This window comes from Panthera onca, chromosome B2 (assembly GCF_046562875.1).
Source record: "Panthera onca isolate mPanOnc1 chromosome B2, mPanOnc1 haplotype 2, whole genome shotgun sequence".
In the NCBI taxonomy this organism is placed as follows: Eukaryota; Metazoa; Chordata; class Mammalia; order Carnivora; family Felidae; genus Panthera; species Panthera onca.
Genome location: NC_138343.1, coordinates 40,543,678 through 40,564,064, shown reverse-complemented (window position 1 = coordinate 40,564,064; position 20,387 = coordinate 40,543,678). Strand labels below are relative to the sequence as shown.

Here is a 20,387-nt window from a genome sequence, read left to right as displayed (position 1 = left end):
CAACTAGAGGCAATTCTCTGTCCCCCACAGAGGACTATTTGGCAATGTCTGGAGACATTTTTTGTTGTCATGACCGGGGCAGGAATGTCACTGGCATCTAGTGTATAAGGGCCAGGGATGCTGCTAAATATTCTACAATCCACTGGGCACCTGATGGGCTCAGTTAGAAGAGCATGTGACTCTTGATCTCAGGGTTGTGAGTTCGAGCCCCATGCTGGGGGTAGAGATTACTAAAAAAATAAATTAATAAAACAAAAAAATTCTACAATGCACTGGACAGCCCTTATAACAAAGAACTAATCTGGTCCTAAATGCCAACAGTTGAGAAACCTGGGCTAGAGGAGGGTGAATGCAAAGGTCCTGAGGTGGCAAAGGGAAGTATTAGGAACTGGAACACAGGGAGGGAGAAGATTAGGTTGGAGAGAGGCAGAAATCTTGAAGACCTTACAATGGAAATTGATTTTGCCATTCTAAGGGCATTGAAGGATTTAAAATAGGAGAGATAGTCAGATTTGTCTTAAAGTTCACTGTGCTACAGTGTGAATGAATCTTAAGGGACAAGAGTAGATATGGCAGTTCAGTTAGGGAGGCCATGTTGCTGAATAACTAATTAATCTGGACTAGGATAGTAGTAATAGAGAGGAACAGAAGTAGAATGTTTTTTTTTTTTTAATGTTTATTTATTTTTGAGACAGAGAGAGACAGAGCATGAACAGGGGAGGGTCAGAGAGAGAGGGAGACACAGAATCTGAAGCAGACTCCAGGCTCTGAGCTGTCAGCACAGAGGCCGACACGGGGCTCGAACTCACGGACCGTGAGATCATGACCTTAGCGGAAGTCGGACGTTTAACCGACTAAGCCACCCAGGCACGCCAGAAGTAGAATGGTTTGATGGAGGGAGAACCAGCTGGACTTGAAATCTAAATGGGTATAGGTGATTCAGGTTTCTGGGTAGTTTACTAACATGGGAAAACATTATAAAAGAAGCAAGTTAGATTCTTTTCCCTTATATATTGGTAGCCTTGAACCTACAATGGAACAAAAAGGTAAAAACAAAACTCTTCTGAGGTGCCTGGGTGGCTCAGTCGGTTAAGTGTCTGACTTCAGCTCAGGTCATGATCTCACAGGTCATTGAGTTCGAGCCTTGCATCAGGCTCTGTGCTGACAGCTCAGAGCCTGGAGCCTGCTTCAGATTTTGTGTCTCCCTCTCTTTCTGCCCCTCCTCTGCTCTCACTGTGTCTATCTTTCTCAAAAATAAATAAACATTAAAAAAAATTAAAAAACAAAACTCTTCTATGCTCTAGGGTCTAAATTTGGGCTTTCGATCAATGGCTCCCAACTTGAAGTACAGGCACATCTTGTTTTATTGTGCTTTACAAATACTGTGGGGTTTTGTTTATTTGTTTTTACAAATTGAAGGTTTGTGGCAACCCTATGTTGAGCAAGCCTATCAATGCCATCTTTCCAACAGCATTTGCTCATGTCCTGTCTCTACATCACATTTTGGTAATTCTTACAATATTTCAAACTTTTTTTTAATCATTACTGTATTTCTTATGGCGATTTGTGATCACTGATCTTTGATGTTACTATCCTAATTGTTTTGGGGCACTCGGAATCATATTCACATAAGATTGCAAACTTAATTGATAAATGTTGTGTGTGTTCTTACTGCTCCACCCACCAGCTGTTTCCCCGTCTGTCTTCCTCTCCTGGGGCCTCCCTGTTCCCTGAGACACAATATTGAAAGTAGGCCAATTAATAACCCTATAATGGCCTCTAAGTGTTCAACTGAAAAAAGAGTCAGTTGATGTGGCGAACTTTATTGCAGTGGTCTGGACCCAACCTACAAAACCCACAAGGTACACCTGTATGTGAAGACAAGTTCCTGAGGTACCATTTTCAACATTTCCAAAAAGATACAGCTAACACCTTACTTTTTAAAAAAAAACAACCCACAACCTAATTATCTAGAATACTACTGAAAAGCAAAACAGAAACCAATGTTCATCAGACCCACACTTCAACTTGTAATCAACCTTAAATATGAATACAATTCTAACAATCTCGGTTAGATTTAAAGAGACTGTTGCTTGAGGCAAGCACATCACATGGAAAAGGAAGCCCTTAAAACAGCTATGGCCGAATCCAGCTCTCTGGTCACATGTTCGCAACCTCCTCAATAATCTAAGTACAAATGGTAAAAATATTGGAGTTACCAGTTTTATCACATGAAGAACAGAAAACTGCCTGTGCCTGAAACCAGGGGCAGAGCCCTGACATGGCTTAACTAAACCAATCAATTAACAGGGAGAAACCTCTACCAACTAAGTGGATCACACATATTTAAAAGCTATAAAATAAAAGAGTTGTTCTGTGGGAAAGTAATTATTACAAAAGAAAAGATTATGCTCTATCCTTCTATCCTTGCTCCAACTCAATTTGAGGAATTAGAATCAAAATGGTTAAAACTGAGTTTGAGCAAATACGAATATGAAGAATAAATGTGTCACACTTACACCATCTCTAAATCTGCTGGCAGTTCACTTTCTTTTTCCCAGGTTAGTATCTCGACTGCATATCGAAACATAATAGCAAAAATGTTGTAGGTTCTTGCTATCACATCTTCTGATAAATGCACAAGAGGATCCTGAAAGAACAGAAAAAAAAAAAAAAAAAACAAAACGCAACCATCTTAAATGCACATTAATTCTCATCTTCCCTTACCTCAAAATACTAATGTAAACAGCTGGCTGATCTTCCAGCTTCGGCTTCTCTTCGGTTTGAGCCTGTACATTACATCCTACCAAATCCAGTTTCCTAAAACACTTTGTTCATAATGATCCCAATTACTGAATCAAAAACGTTCAATGGCACCCCAATGCCTAATGCATAAATCTAAACATTTTAGAATGGCATTCCAAGATCTTTAAAACTTAACATCAAACCATCTTTATGGCTTCGTATCCTCCTAATCCCAATTTCCAGAATAAACAAAGGAATGTTATCCAAGGGCAGACCAGCAATATTTAGTTTTACAGGTATGAAGGAGAGCCTGATTTTGAGGATTCTAAAGGGAAGAAATCAACAAAGTCTGAAAACTACCCCTTGATTCCCTTGTCTACTTTATTTCATCAGGGCACGTTGCGTATGCATGGAACAGGGAACTTTGCATCTTATACTTAACTGGGAGTATGTCACAAAATTTCTAGGTTATGTGAAAAAGTATTACTATAAACATACACTGAGTTTATCATACCTTTTAGGCAAAATGTTTTACACGATTTTAATCTTTATGCTTTATCTTAAATCTAAACATGTTATTTAGCTTAATGGCTAGTTAGTGTTCTATTCATTTCTCAAATAAGAAAATCAGTATGTTCCAACATCATAGAATAGGAATCAACACATTCTTGCAAATATACATGAAGGATACAGACATTTTTGCACATCCTCACCAAAGATAAGCCTAGTAGAACTGACACAAAACAAATGGAGAGGAGGAATAAAAAGAATGGGGGAAAAACAAGACAAAGATTCCTAAAGGAGATGGGTGTAGAGCTTGAAGAACAGAAGAAAAAGTAAGAAGAGTAAGAAGACTTTTCAAAGTCTCACAGCACTTTTTTAACCTACACAACTCTTCTCAATGGATTGCTTTATATGTCCCATGTAAGAAAATTTTTTTATCCTACCAGCATAGTTTATTTGACTATTTCTTATAGAGGCTAGAAATGATTAACATAGTGAAACAATCCATACAAAGAAGGAACCAAACTGGGGATTCATAAAAGTATGGGTATTAATAACAATATGAACCTCATGCTACACCAAAATAGAAAGTAGAAAATTCAGTTTCCTTGGTGATATTATCTTACAATTATTCCATTTCTCACAATTATGTCCCACGTTACAAGACATCAGAGGATGAAACAATTACAACAAACAAGATTTATAAGCACGGAACAGATCCTGAAAGAGAAATTGCTGCCAATTCTTGAGAATCCAGGCCAGTAGTGTTCAAACTGTTGTACAAAATCCCAGGACCTGGTAGAGCTGTTTCCTGTTTGAATTGTACATCAGTTTAAAAATATATAATTATCTGTATTTTAAAATAGTAATGTAAAAATATACTCTAAAATGTGTTATATTACATATTGGGGATCACCAACTGGTAACTTTGCTATTACATTGGCCAAATTTGGGGCAGGCCTAGGAATATGCTATTACATTGGCCAAATTTGGGGCAGGCCTAGGAATACAGATTTTTCTGCTATTTTTGGATACACATGTCAACTTCTTGAAAAATGATCACCGATTAAAAAGAATTATTTCTGCAGTGAAAGGATACTAGGCTGTGCAAGTCTACTCATATGTACAATAGTAAATTAAACACTAAGAAAGACTTCTGCTCAAATTGCTCTTATGAGAGCGTAAGTCAGTTGGAATGAGTAAATAAATGACCATCTCATCCTATGTTGTATTATCAACTATGACTAATAACTAGTTCTTTGAGTATGTTTATTTTAGAAAATACACATCTTTGTCAGTGAGTCAACTTGAGTTATTCTTCTTTCAAACCAGAAGAATACAAGGCATATTGTTAAAAAGATCATCTGTGCTTATGTTAGAAGGCAGTGGGGGTTATGGAAAACTAGTCTTTTATGTGATACACTACTATAATGTTTGAATTTTAAAAAATGTTGTTAATGTTTATTTATTTTTGGGAGAGAGAGAAAGAGACAGAGCATGAGCAGGGGAGGGACAGAGAGAAAGGGAGACACAGAATCCAAAGTAGGCTCCAGGGTCTGAGCTGTCAGCACAGAGCCCGACGTGGGGCTCAAACTCACGAACCTCAAGACCATGACCTGAGTCGAAGTTGGATGCCCAGTCGACTGAGCCACCTAGGTGCCCCATTGAATTTTTTTTTTTTTTTTTTTTTTTTTTTTATTTATTTCCGGGACAGAGAGAGACAGAGCATGAACGGGGGAGGGGCAGAGAGAGAGAGGGAGACACAGAATCGGAAACAGGCTCCAGGCTCCGAGCCATCAGCCCAGCGCCTGACGCGGGGCTCAGAGCCTGACGCGGGGCTCGAACTCACGGACCGCGAGATCGTGACCTGGCTGAAGTCGGACGCTTAACCGACTGCGCCACCCAGGCGCCCCCCCATTGAATTTTTTTTAATGTAAGCATATACTGTCTTATAATAATAATTTTAACTCTTATCATATGCAAATAAGCTATGGATACGGAAAAATTACATTTCTCTATACTGCCCAACTAAAACTAGTAATAAACTAGAAACCAGTCATCAAAACAACCTCGCTTATTTCACAAGTTGACTTTCTAACAAGTAACTAATACACAATTCAACTTATAAAAAATAAATTCATTAATAATACCACTTTTAGTGACCACTGATAGGATAAAGATGTGGCATATGTATACAATGGAATTATTACTCAGCCATAAAAAAGAATAAAATCTTGCCATTTGAAACAATATGTATGAATCTATAAGTTATAATGCTAAGTGAAGTAAGTCAGGCAGAGAAAGACAAATACCATATGATTTCACTCATATGTGGAATTTTTTTTTTTTTAAGTTTGAGAGAAAGAGAGAGAGCACAAGCAAGGGAGGGGTAGAGAGAGAGGAAGAGAGAGAGAGAATCCCAAGCAGTCTCCATGCTGTCAGCATGGAGCCAATACAGGGCTTGAACTCAGAAACCATGAGATCATGACCTGAGCTGAAACCAAGAGTCAGCCACTTAACTGACTGAGCCACCCAGGTGCCCCTCATATGTGGAATTTAAGAAACAACTGAACAAAGAAAAAAGGACAAACAAAAGACGGACTCTGAAATATAGGGAATCAAATTGTTAGTTACCAGAGGGGAAGTGGGTGGGGGGACATGTGAAAATAGGTGAAGGGGATTAAGAGTACACTTAATCATGAGGAGCACTGAGTAATGTGTAGGATTGTTGAAACACTATATGGCACACCTGAAGCTAATATAACACTGTATGCTAATTATACAGGAATAAAAAAATAATACCACTTTTATCTGTTACTATTAAGATTTTTAAATTAGACTTTTATTAAAAAAAAAATTCCACTGCTAAAAATTACTTTAAAAATCAGTGCAATGTAGCATCATCAACAATAGCCAAATTATGAAAGAAGCCCAAATGTCTATCCACTGGTGAATGGAAAAAATGCGGTATATGTATATGTATGCATGTGTGCGCGCACACGCGCACACACACACACACACACACTGGAATATTACTCAGCCATAAAAAAGAATGAAATCTTACCATTTGTAACAATGTGGATGGAGCTAGAGAGTATTATGCTAATGGAAATAAGTTAGTCAAAGACAAATACCATACGATTTCACTAACATGTAGAATTTAAGAAACAAAACAAATGAACAGGGGGCAGGAATAAAGACAGGCAAACCAAGAAACAGACTTTAAAAAAAAATTTTTTTAAAGTTTATTTACTTATTTTGAGAGAGACAGAGACAGCACAAGTGGGGAAGGGACAGAGAGACAGGAAGAGAGAAACCCAAGCAGGCTCTGTGCTGTCAACTGAGAGCCCAATGTGGGGCTCGAACTTACAAAATGTGAGATCATGACCTGAGCTGAAACCGGAGTCAGATGCTCAACTGACTGAGCCACCCAGGTGCCCCACCAAGAAACAGACTCTTAACCATAGAGAACAAACTGATGGTTACTAGAGAAGAGGTAGGTGAGGGATGGGGTAAATAGGTAATGAGTATTAAGGAGGACACTTGCTATGATGACCACTGGGTGTTGTATGTAAGTGATGAATCACTATGAATCACTAAAATCTATACCCGAAGCTAATATTCCACTGGCTAACTAACTGGAATTTAAATAAAAATTTGGAGAAAAAAATAAAATCAGGGCAATACACTGTTAAAGAGTTCCATTACTGGAGTTCAAATTACCATTAAGACGCTCTGGGTGGCACCTGGGTGGTTCAGTTGGTTAAGTGTCTGAGTCTTGATTTCAGTTCAGGTCATGATCTCATGGTTCGTGGGTTCGAGCCCCACATCGGGCTCTGTACTGACAGAGCTGAGCCTGCTTGGGATTCTCTCTCTGCCCCTCCCCTTCTCGCATTCTTGCATGTGCTCTCTCTCTCAAAATAAACTTAAAAAAAAAAAAAAAAAAGACTTTGGGCAAGTTTTTAAATCTCTCTAAAACCCAAGCTTCTGCGGCTATAAAATCTCTGTAACAGCAGTACTTATCTAACAGGACTGTTCTGAGAATTAAATGAGATAAACAAAGTATAGTACTTGGCATAATTTTTAGCTATTAATAATCACAAATCTGCATTCATTTGAGATGAGAGCAGTATCGATAAGGGAAAATTTCAGGTAAAAAAAAGTCTTCACTGAGGTCGTTCATTCAGTGCATTAGTTACTGAATTAAATTTCATTCCAAAAAGGTTTTACAGCAACTTAAGAATACATCAGTGTAATGAGACAGTATTAAAAAAAATAGATGTACAAAGTGGGCAAAACCAGAATAAAGGTAGGAAAATTAGGTGATAATATGTTTACTGTAAAGGCAGATCATATAAATTTCCAAATAGCTACTACACACAGGCACTGTTTCCAAACATTTGGCTCTGTTTCCCAGAAGCCTCAACAAAAGGAAACGGAATCAGTTACCAGACCCATAGCAAGAGAAACATAACACTTCCTAATGCAGAGACGGAAGAGAAACTTCTTATAGGTCCTATGAAGATGATCAAAAGAGACAGTCCAGACTCCCTACTTATCCCCATGCCCAAAGGGCCCATTGGAAACCTGGCTGGGCATTTACTGTTGCCACAGTGATGGGAGATGCTACTGCCAGTTAGTGAGTGGGAAATAAGTAAACACAATGCTTCTGACAGCATGTATCTGGGGTCAGCAAACTTTTCCTGTGAAGAGTCAGATACTAAGTCTTTTAGTTTTTGTAGTCTACAGGGTATTTGTTACAGCTGCTCAATTTTGCTGTTGCAGTGGAAAAGCAGTTATAGACAATGCACAATTAAAAATACCTGTGTTGCAGTACAGTTTTGTTTATAGACACCAAAATCTGAATTTCCTACCATTTTCACATGCCACAGACACCATCCTATTGATTTTTTCCAAATATTTAAAAATATAAAAACCATTCTTAGTTTATGATGGTGCCAGTAACGGGCCTCTATGGGGCCATAGTTTGCTGATCCCTGGCCTATATAACAACAACAAAAGTCCCATCCCAAATGCCAAGAGTTGAGAAGATCCATGGAACTGCTAAACATTATCCCTAGAGAAGTGTATTATCAAGTATATACTTGATAATATACAGGTATATTTTTTCCAACTTTTTTCTTAAGATGCAGGCTAAATGTATAATAAAAAATTACATTCAATAAAAACAATTCTATGACAGACTAAAAAAGTACATTGCAAATATTTTATAGCTTTCTTCCATTTTAAGCATAAAAGATAAAAAAAACCTAGATATATGTATAAATTTACTGAGTGGGGACCAGGAATGCTAAACAAAATGCTATTTTAAAAATACCTTCTCTTACAGTTTTATCCTTGAGGACTTCATTTCTCTTAACTGAATTCTTAAATTGGAATTAAATGGCAGAGTGTGGAGGTTTATTCTCTGTCAAGTTGCTGCAGTATAGATTCTCCAGGCAGAACCATATAACTTAAGCCAGGCAGGCAATCTTGCTAACATCTTCCTAACAGGAAATTAACTCAAGTCGTCAATATTTGATAGCTACCCAACTTATGTACGAGTATAAAGTCAACAGAGTAACTGCAAGCAAATTTTATTCAAAAATTATTTTCAGTCTATCTAAAACAAAGATTAAAAGGTAACAAAAGTCCTAAGATTTTTCTAAGTAATTTATTGAGGTGAAATTCACAGAACAGAAACCTAACCATTTTAAAGTAAACTAATTGGTGGTATTTAGTACATTCATAATATTGTACCACTACCGCCTTTCTATAGTTCCAAAACATTTCTATTACTTCAAAGTAAAACCCCCTACCCATTAAGCAGTTTTTGCCATTCTCCCCTTCCCCAGCCCTTGGCAACCACCAGTGTGTGTTTTGTCTACAAGTTTACCTATTTTGGGTATTTTATATAAATGGAATCAGACAATACGTGTTCTTTTGTGTCTGGCTTCCTTCACTTAGAATAATGTTTTGGAGGTTCATCCAAGTTGTACCAGGGATCAGTATTTCATTCCTTTCTATGTCTGAGTAATAGTACGTTATCTGTACACCACAGTTTGTCTATCCATTCATCTACTGATAGACATTACAGTTGATACTCATTTGAACACCTGCTTCCAGTGCTTTTGGGTATATACCTAACAGTGAAACTACAGGCTCATATGGCAATTCTATGTTTAATCTTTGGAGGAATAGTCAAACTGTTCCAAGGCTCTGAATTATTTTGCATCCCCTTTAGGCATGTACCCTGCAGGGCTCCACTTTTTCTACATCTTCACCAACACATACATTCCTTTTTTTCTGATTATAGCCATCTTAGTGGGTGTGAAGTGGTTTCAATTTGCATTTCCCTAATAACTAATGATGCTGACTATGTTTTCATATGTTTGTTGGTCATATGTATTATATCTTCTTTGGAGAAATGTCTATTCAAGTCCTTTGCCCATTTTTGTGTTGTTTGTGGTTCTGTTGTTGAGTTGTAAGATATATACCCTGAATACAAAACCTTTTCTCAGATACATTAAGTCCCCCCTTAGCCATGGTTTTGGTCACCACCAGGTCAGTTGGGAGACTGGAAGCAGATACTCTTTCTTCTGAGGCATGGTCAGAAGGTCAACAGTAGCCTAACTTTATGTCACAATGCCTATGGCCTTCACCTCACTTCATCTCATCAAAGTAGGCATTTTATCATCTCACATCATCACAAGAAAGGTAGGTACAGTACAATATTATGAGAGCAAGTGAGTGAGCGCTCACTCACCTAACTTCTATTATGATATACTGTTATAATTGTCCTATTTTATTATTAGTTATTACCAGTCTCTTACTGACAAAAAATTAGACTTTATAAATTAAACCTTATCATAGGTATGTATGAATAAGAAAAAAAATAGTATCTATAGGGTTCAGTACTATCCACAACTTCAGATATCAACAGGGGGTCTTGGAACACACCCTCCGTGGATAAGGTGGGACTACTGTATATGATTTGCAAATGTCTTCTCCCATAGTTTTATACCAGTCTTCATTTTTTTAAATTAAAAGTACAGCTCTTTTTGTCAAATATTTGTCTTGTATTTTTACAAATGGAAATCCAATCCAATATATAAAAGAGATAAAAATGGAGCTCCTCCAATAGAAGTGGAGAAATCTGAAACTCTAATCACTGGGTGTCTGTTGCAAATCCTACACCACATTTGCCTTACACGAGGCAAATGAAACACAAAGTATATGTTTTTCATAGCACTCAATCATTTCACACAAATTTTAATCTGTCCTAAGCACAGTGGAACACAGTCTAAAAGACTCTGTCCTGCACCATAAAGTGCAGGTCAAATATTTGAGACTTGTAAGGTATGAGGACCAGGAAGTACTATTAATGTTCACTTGCCCCAAATCTGTAGCAGAGCTGCTAACGATGCATAAGTACTTTGAATGTATCTACTTCTCTATCATTTAAAAATAAAATCTGAAATGAGGGTGTTGAATCAAACATCAAACTGTCAGAAATAGCAGCAGAGATTTAAGTATTTATTTAGTAAGAACCTACTATATCATTACAAATATCATTTAGAGAAAATAATGCAGAATCAAGAATTTTAAAAAGCACATATTTACAGCTGGAGTGACTGTAATTTGTACTTTGCTATTTATACTTGGTCTCATCACATATCCAATAACACTGATATGCCAGATGGTGATTAGAATTGGCTCCCACGTATAGTTACAGAAAAGAAGGGTACCTGGCCTACAAAATCTTAGTCACAACACAAATATACAAAAAACAACAAAATTAATCTATACACATAGGAAAAATAATCTTTCAGTAATAAATGAGGACTTAAAACAAAACCTCAAATAGAAGTCCAAATTAAATTAAACTTCCAGAATGACAAGTGAGTACTAATAGCAACGGTATGACATCCATAAAATGTAAAAGACCTTTCAAAGTAGGTCTAGTCACTGGTAAGAGCGACAGGACTATTTTGCTTATTCATTTCTCATAACCTAGTTCCTATGTCTGAAAATATTTCAAACTTGTGGTTAAAACAGTATTTCCTTAAAAACAACTTTGTGAAAACGTTTTTACCTCTTCTTCCTCAATTTCAGAGGTGTTAAGTTCATGTTTTTGACAGTAAGGACCCTCTTTCCAAGCTTCAGTATCACCACAGTCACAGAAACCTCCACCTCCTGACGTTGTCATCTTGAAAAAAAATTGTAAAGTATCTTGTCAATAAGTATTTACTGAGGGCTATCAGATTATAAATGAGAATAGCAAGTGCTAAGGAAATAACATCGCTAAAATGTTTCATTTCTTTTGAGGAGTAAAATGAAATAAAATGCCAAACCTCTTGATGTTTTAAAGCTTAAATAAGCCTAAATTAAGTGATTCTGAAATCACTTAATCAAACTAGCTGAAATAAGCTACTTTGTAGTGTCTAGTCTAGTTTAAAGAGGTAAAATGTGCCTACCTACATGACTTCCTTAATTAGGAAAACCAACACGGTTTTCCTGCTGGGCTTTGGTACAATGTTGGTATTAATGTCACCTGGTTACAGTGCTCTAATGTAATACAACAGATTCAAGAGCTGTAAAGACTACTATGGTTATTTTTCCCTAGAAGATTGTTGCATCTGATAAGAGAAAGTCACCAACAAAACCTACAGAAATAGTTTGTTTTTCTTTTTCTAACACCCTCTAAATAGCATTCTTGGACAAGGAAAGCAGCTCAGGAAATGTGAAGTGGATTGTCTGGTCAGAAAAGGTTTTCACCATCTGCAGGGTTCAAGAATTATTCATACTTCCCTAAGATATGGCAATGATTCAAGGAATCTAGCAAGATACAACTCATTAATTATAGGAAATTCTACCTTAAAAAAATACTGCACGAGAGAGTTTTAGGAGTGGGTATTTGCTGCAAATTTCAGAACGAGCCCTATTACATACTGTCCAAAGAAAGTATCTGTTATATATAAAAATATAATTAATGTAAATCCACAAGTGACAATTATTCCCAGGGGCTGCAGGGATATATGCCAAAACACAAACAAACAAACAAAAAAACCCCACAAAAAACCCACAAACCATGAGGAGGCAGCCATTTGGAAAATGATAACCCTATAGTTTTTATTCTTCTTCTGGTTACCCGAGATATAGATAGAACAGCTTAAAGAAAACTGGGATTCTCTTACTGACTTCTGAAAATAAAAACATACAAAGACACAAGGGGTCTTAATTTTGTAGCTGCTTTAGTTCATTATTAGCAATACTCGGGTAGAGTGAAAAAAAACAAACAAACAGGAGGAAAAGTCCTGAGCCAACAGGGCTCCTGAATTAATAATAAGATTGCAATATTCCCTCTACTATTTCATTTGAGGGTGAAAAGTTCCAGCTACTAACACTTCCTTAACTTTTGAATGCTCACGGCTTTGCCTTCAATTTCTAGTAGAGGAACCAGGACAGGCTTAGGACAGGCTTAGCATAAACTGTCTTTGTTCATATCCTTGATTTAAAAGCAAACATACCTGACTTTTTGCAAAGTACTGACTGCATTATAGCAGTAGAAAAATAATAAAATAGGTGGGTCTTATGTTCTGGAGTTGGGCCCTCTTCCGCGATGTAGTAGATGCCTCTTTAATATTAAGAAATGACAAACCTTCTGTAGACAATGACCAACAAAGCATTTCTTAAATGTATAATCCTGACACTTCCTTACTCCTTTTCACCCATGTCCTTCCCTTTCCTTTACCTCTCATCTTTATCCTCTAATTTTTGATAACCTTCTGCATAAACCTAGAATTATGAAGATAATAAACAATAAGAAAATAGCAAAACAAACTAGCTGAAAAGCAATATGCAGGAGCTGATATCTGTGCTGTCTTTCCTAAACCATGTATTCAGGAAGCCTGGATTCATAATTCATTTCTACAATGCTATCATATGTTTAATGGTGTTAAAATAACACATTTCTTAAACCAGTCTCCCCCATTTTAGTGTTAAATCTTGGAATTTAAAAAAGACAGAAAAGGTATCTAATATAAAATTTAATAGTGGGTATGGTTATTATCTGGGCATTACTAACCCTATATCGATGGTCTCTGTGAATACTTCCCAAAAAGCACTCCATGCATAAAACACAAGTTGGATCAACTGCACAGTCTCTGTAAAGTTAAAGAAAAAAAAAAATCAGAGTGTCATAAAATAACTGTATATATCACAACATAATATTTCAATTGGAATCCATCCTAGAAGAGCCAGAATAGGGAAGTGCTTTGGTGTTAGAAGGAAATATTATTCTCAAAGATCTGTGAGATCTTTGAGCAATGAAGTCAGCTTAAGAACCTGCTTCTCATTCTGGATATGTAGATGTGTAGATCTCACACTAGATTTGGGGATATCAAATTCCCATTTCATTTCAGTCGTTTCATTTCCTCTCATCATACTGCCAGCTAGACACATTTACAGATCATATCCTACACAAAAGAATCCCTACACTTCCATGAAATGAGATGGGGAGTTAGGAACATCTTTAAATTTCACCTTAGCCTAGTTCCTGTATCCTGATAGGCAACCATTCTACTGTGCTTATTGTGTGCCCTTTTAGTTGTATGTGTTTTTGCAAAATGTATTTGAGTGCATGTATTTTTTTTTTTTTTTTTTTTTTTTTTGGTGCAAAAAGGTGATTTTATTAAAGCACAGGACAGGACCCGTGTTGGCAGGAAAAGCTGCCTGAGTGCATGTATTTTTAATGCATGTTAACTCTCATTGTGTTATATATCTCATCGTTACATTTACATGTCTGTAACATAATCCATTCATTTTGTATGTGTACATCTGATTTGCTGTTTCCAATGGCTACATAGTATGCTATGTCATGTACCCAAAATATTTTCTCTCTCTACTCTCCCTGCACTGGACACCTGGACAACCTCCAATGCCTTTCTACTATACAATGCTGTAATAAGCATCGTGTAAATGTTCTCTTAACAGATATGTCTGCGACGTTCTTTGGCATATAAACTCAAGAGCAGAATTTCTGGGTCATAATTCATGTTAAGTTCTTATTCTGAGTGCCATGCTACAGTCCAGAGTGGCTACATACCCCCATCAGTGTATGAGGGTTTTTATAGCCTTGCATCTTCATCAGCATTTGGTTTTATCTGGTTTTCTAATATGTGCAAGGCCAACATATTTGAAATAATGTCATATTGTTTTAATCTGCATGTCCCTGGTCGCTAGTATCTTTGAGCAACTCTTTATATGCTTATTACTTTTGGGGCTTCCTTTTCTATAAATTGTCTTTGCCCATTTTTCTGCTGGGATTGCTTTCTTTTATCTTATTTGCAGAATCTAATCTAAAGGATAATGGCACCTGGCAATATTAAACATTGCAAATATTGTCTCCTGTTTGTCACTTGTGTATTAATTTTGCCTATGGGGTCCTTTGTTAAATAGTACTACCTATTCTGATGCAATTAAATTCACATACACACACATGCAATTGGTTTGTACTGTGAGGTTTTAGGAAGTTCTTTCCCCAACCCCAAGTCACAAAAATATTCCTCTTTTTCTTCTATTCATCTTTTGGTTTTATCTTCCACATTTAGGTGGAATACAACTGTACCTTTGTATATCATGTAGAATAAGGTTTTATTTCTCAATATATACTGAGCTATTTTTTTCCAACACCATCTACTAAATGATTTAACTTTTATCTATTGGTTATGGGGTCATCTTTATAAAGCTCCCACATCTCTTTTGGTCTATAAGCTCTCTAATATGTGTCAGTGATTTATTTGTTCTTACACCATGCCAAACTGTATTACTATGGCTTTGTAGTAGGTCTTAATATCTGGCAGGTTAAGTTCCCTTTTATTCTCTTTCGAAAATGCTGGCTCAGCTATTCACAAACTCTTCTTTATTCTTCGACACATTACTGAGGATAAGTGTATAGAGTGCCTCAAAAATATCCAGCTAAAATTTTGACAGAGATTACTTAGAATTTATTGATAAGCTTCAAGAGTAAGAACATCATTATAAGAGTAAATTATCACATCCATGATTCTTTCTTAAGTCTTTTACTGAAGTTGTAAAGTTTTCTTTATATGAATCCTTATATTCTTGATTAGACTAATATCTAGGTACTCTCTAGGTTTTATTTTAAATAAGTATTTTTTCAAAATCTCATTTTCTAGGCAGTCTCTCCTTTGCTGTCCTGCCCACTGCTCCCTTGTGGTGTATTCAATAAACTTCCAATCTCCTTTAAAAAAAACAAACTCATTTTCTAGTTGCTTAAGGATGATGAAAAGAAACAGTATTGATTTTTAGTATCCTTGATGAACTCAAGGCAGTTCTAATAGTTTGTTGATTCTGTTCTGTTTTCTCCCGGAGTAAGTGAGTATACAGCCTGTATGTAATGACAATTTTCTCTTTCCTTACAATCTTTACACCGTTTTGTTTTTCTTCTTTTATGCTGTTGACAAGAACCTCCAGTAATATATTAAACAGCAGTAATAGTAGGCATCTTCGCCCTACTTTAAATATTAAAGTAAAACATCTCTAAAGGGTATCCATTAGTATTATGTTCCCAGTAGGTTTACAAAGAAAGTGCTCTTCTACAAAAAAATCAGGAATATATCTTGCCTTTCCTATATAAACTTCAAGCTAATCAAAGGAATGAGGAGGGACTGTTTTTCTTCTATAGAAGACAAGCTAACAGACAAAAAACTAAGAATATTTTTCTACCCCCTCATAAAAAATAATGATCTAGACAACAAGCATCAGTGACTGCTAAAACATTAGATAAAAAGGATAACGAAGACCTTTATAATGGTTGCATCTGCAAGATACCTAAACCCACTGATCATCTTAAACAAAAAAACCAGACAAGCATAATGTGCTTCCTGACATGAAGAATTAAGAAGTTACACATCAGTATTCATGAAGTTAGTATTCATACCCCCCTCCAATACTACATAACAATTTAATTATGCCTAAATACCTGTTCAGAGGAAATACAGGGCATAAAGAAACATGTTAAGCAACACCATGGGGACACAACAAACAAATCCAGAATGTGGAAAATTCCACAGAACAAATGACCCATTTTCTTAGGGACATAACTGGAAAAGAAAAGAAAAGGAAAAAAAAAAAAAAAAAGAGGGAGAGAAGCTATTATAGATTAAAAGAAAAAATGAGGAATAACAGCCAAATGCAAGTGTGAACTTTGAATCCACATTTATGAGTCAATCAGGACAATTTCCACTCAGGCTAGATATTAGACAATGTTAAGGAATTAGTGTTAATTTTTTAGGATGTTAATCGTTGTAGAGAAAAAAAGCTATATTCTGAGGACTCATAAGAAGACATGCAGTCTGGAATTTGCTTTAAAATAATCCGGCAGGGCAAGAAAAAAAAGTGTGTGTGTGTATACGTGTGTGTATAAAAAGAGTTGCCATATTATTGGTGATTGCTGAAGCTGAGCAATGAGTACATGTCAGATCTATAACATCATTCACTCTATTTTTAATATGTTTGAAAATGTCCATAATAAAGCTTCTAAAAATCTAACACCCAAATATTCAATAGTTTTATATATACTTTGCTCAGAATTTATATCATAAACAATTACTGAAGTTTATAAAATGCTTTATAGAATCAAATCAGGAAAACATTTTTGTCTTCTCTCAACTATTAAAATGGTGAATTACATTAATAATTGTTTTAAAGATGAACTGTCTGGATTCCTGAACTAAACACCATTTGATTACGATGCATCACTCTTCTAGAATATTCTTAGATGCAGACAAGCTGATATTTTATTCAGGATCCTTTCAGCTACATTAATGAAAAAAACGGTTTTATGTCTTGAATTTATCAGGGATTGAAATCAAGATTATATTAGCCTCATGAAGAGTTAAGGCAGTTTTCACTCTTTTTCCATTTTCTGTAGAGACTTGTGTAAGAGAGGAATTGTCCTTTGAAATTGTTAGAACTTACCTATAAAGTCATCTAGGTATGGGGTTTGTGGGAGGGAAGATATTTGATTACCATTCTAATGTTTCTCATACTGTATTCAAGTTGCCTATCATTTTTCTATGAATTTATCCATTTCATCTAGGTTTTTAAAATTTTTGAAGAACTTAGTTGTTCATAATTCTCATATTTCAAAGGTTAACAAACTTTCTTGGTTCATGGCACCTTCAGTGTCTCTATATTTCTTTTTTTTCAGGGTACCCTTTGACTAAAAGAAACATGTAATTGTTCTGCTCATCAAATAGACTCAAACAACTTAGTACCTATTGGGTACTAGACAATTTTTCAACTCCTAGAATCAAATTGTGGACACTGCAACCTTCATTGCCTGTTCCACGAAGTATCTGCTTCCAATCACAGCAATGTAGAGGACCTAGCTTGGCAAGATATGATATCATCAAAAGAAACGCAGTATGATTTTCAATTTTCATTTTGAATCTTATGTACTACATTCTCTTTTTCTTATTCAGTCTTGCAAGAAAAATGGCATAACAATTCCAGAGTCAGTACATCTTTTTTTAATTAAAAAAAAATTTTTTTAACGTTTATTTATTATTGAGAGACAGAGAGAGACAGAGCGTGAGCAGGGGAGGGGCAGAGAGAGAGGGAGACACAGAATCTGAAGCAGGCTCCAGGATCTGAGCTGTCGGCACAGAGCCCCGACATAGGGCTCGAACTCACAAACTGTGAGATCATGACCTGAGCCGAAGTCGGACGCCACCCAGGCGCCCCGAGAGTCAGTACATCTTTTATCTTCTGAACTTTTTCTCTTCTTCTTTTTCCTTTGAGTATACTCAATTGTTCTTCTAACTTACTGAGCTCAATGTTTACCCTGTATATTTTTATTTTTTGTCTCTGAAATAATTCTACTCATAAAGTTGCAAAAATAGTACAGAGTTCCTTTATACCCTTACCAAATTCTTCCCAAGGTTAACAATACAAAGAAATTAATATTGGCACAGTATTATGAACTACAGCCCTTATTCAAAAGTCATCAGTTTTCTCACTATGATCCTTTTTTCTCTCTCAGGATACAATACAGGATCCCACATTGCATTAGACGTCATGTTTCCTTAGTCTCCTCCAAGTTCTAACAGCTCCTCAGTCTTTTCTCCATTTTTGTGACCATAACCTTTTGAAGAGTACTTATCACAGTTATTTTGCAGAGGTCACACAATGTGGGTTTGACGTTTTCACGATTAGATTGAATTATGCATTTCTGGCAAGAATACCACAGAAGTGATGTCACAGAAGTGGTGCTTTGCCCTTCTCAGCACATCAAACAGGGGGCACATGATGCTGATTCGATAGGTCTTAGTACTGGTGGCGTTAACATTGCTTACTTTGTTAAGGTGGTGTCTGTCAGATTTCTTCACTACAAAGTTGATATTGTATCTTTTGCAACTAAATCTATTTGGGGAGAGATACTTTGAGACTATGCAAATAGTCTATTTCTCAAACTTTCAGCCACTCGTTTTAGCATCAACCAATGGATCTTGTCTACAATTACTGCTGTGTTATTTGCCTAATGGTGACTTTCTATTTCCCTCCTTCCTATTTTATTAATTGGAATTTTCAGTATGGAAAAACTACTGAAAACATCCCTTCTCTCCCATTTATTTATTTATTTATGCAAATACTTAGTTATATCAGTGTGCTCACTGCTTCAGGAGTTCCATTGTTTCTAGGCCCTTTCAGCAGACAGAGCCAGGAATGATAGGTGTGTACAGCCTTTTTAAAAAATCATTTTATTTTTCTTTTTTTCATCATGATAAGTGTACTCTTTAATTCCCATCACCTATTTCCCCTATCCCCCACCAACTTACCCTTTGGTAACCCATCAGTTTGTTCTCTACAGTTAAGAGTCTGTTTCTGGGGCACCTGGGTAGCTTAGTTGGTTGAGCCTTGGATTCATGGTCTCGGCTCAAGTCATGATCTCACAGTCTGTGGGATCGAGCTCTGAGCTGGGTTCCGTGCTGACAGCATGAAGCCTGCTTGGGATTCTTTCTCCCTCTCTCTCTGCCCCTCCCCTGCTATCTCTTGCTCAAAATAAATAAGCTTAAAAAAAAAAAAAAGTCTGTTTCTCGGTTTGTCTATTTTCTTCCTTTGCTTGTATCTTAAATTCCGTATGAGTGAGATCATATGGTATTTGTCTTTCTCTGACTGACTTGTATTTGTCTTTCTCTGACTGACTTATTTCACTTAGCATTATACTCTTTAGCTCTATCCATATTGTTGCAAATGGCAAGATTTCATTCCGTTTTATGGCTGAATAATATTCCATTGTGTAATATATACCACGTCTTTTTAAAAAAATTTTTTAAATGTTTATTTTTGGGGGGGGGGGGGGCAAAGTGCGAGTGGTGGAGGGGGCAGAAAGAGAGGGAGACACAGAATCCAAAGTAGGCTCCAGCCTCTGAGCTGTCAGCACAGAACCTGACGTGGGGCTCAAACTCACGAACTGCGAGACCATGACCTGAGACGAAGTTGGATGCTTAACTGACTGAGCCACTCAGGCACCCCATATACCACATCTTCTTTACCTGCTCATCTATCAATGGACAATTGGACGGCCTCCATAGTTTGGCTATTGTGAATAATGCTGCAATAAAAATACGGAGCATATATCCCTTTGAATTAGTGTTTTTGTATTTTGGGGGTAAATATCCAGTGGTGTGAATACTGGATCACAGGTTAGTTCTATTATTTTTAATTTTTTGAGGAACCTCAATACCATTTTCCATAGTGGCTGCATTCCCACCAACAGTGTATGAGGGTTCCTTTCTCTCCATGTCCTCACTAATACTTGGTTGTTTCTTGTTTTGATTTTAGCCATTCTGACAGGTTTATGGTGGTATCTCACTGCAATTTTAATTTACATTTCCCTGATGATGAGTGATGTTGAGCATCTTTTCATGTGTCTATTGGCCCCATCGGTCTATCTTCTTTGGAGAAATGTCTGTTCGTGTCTTTGCCCATTTTTTAACTGGATTATTTGTTTTTTAGGTATTCAGTATATCAGTTCTTTATATATTTTGGATACTAACCCTTTATCAGATAAGTCATTTGCAAATATTTTCTCTCATTCAGAAGACTGT

General features: G+C 36.4%; 1 protein-coding gene across 12 annotated transcripts in view; it reads right to left on the bottom strand.

Moving 5' to 3' along the window:
• Positions 1-20,387, bottom strand: part of UBR2 (ubiquitin protein ligase E3 component n-recognin 2) — a 123,860-nt gene that overhangs the window by 73,205 nt on the left and 30,268 nt on the right. For 10 of the 12 annotated variants that reach the window (XM_060614358.3, XM_060614365.3, XM_060614366.3 and 7 more), the window contains exons 3-5: positions 13,337-13,415; positions 11,345-11,458; positions 2,520-2,650 (exon numbers count right to left, since the gene is read on the bottom strand). In XM_060614358.3, the coding sequence (XP_060470341.1) occupies positions 2,520-2,650; positions 11,345-11,458; positions 13,337-13,415 (324 nt within the window). The remainder of the gene's footprint in view (positions 1-2,519; positions 2,651-11,344; positions 11,459-13,336; positions 13,416-20,387) is intronic. The other 2 variants (XM_060614363.2, XM_060614364.3) reach the window with 2 other exon arrangements.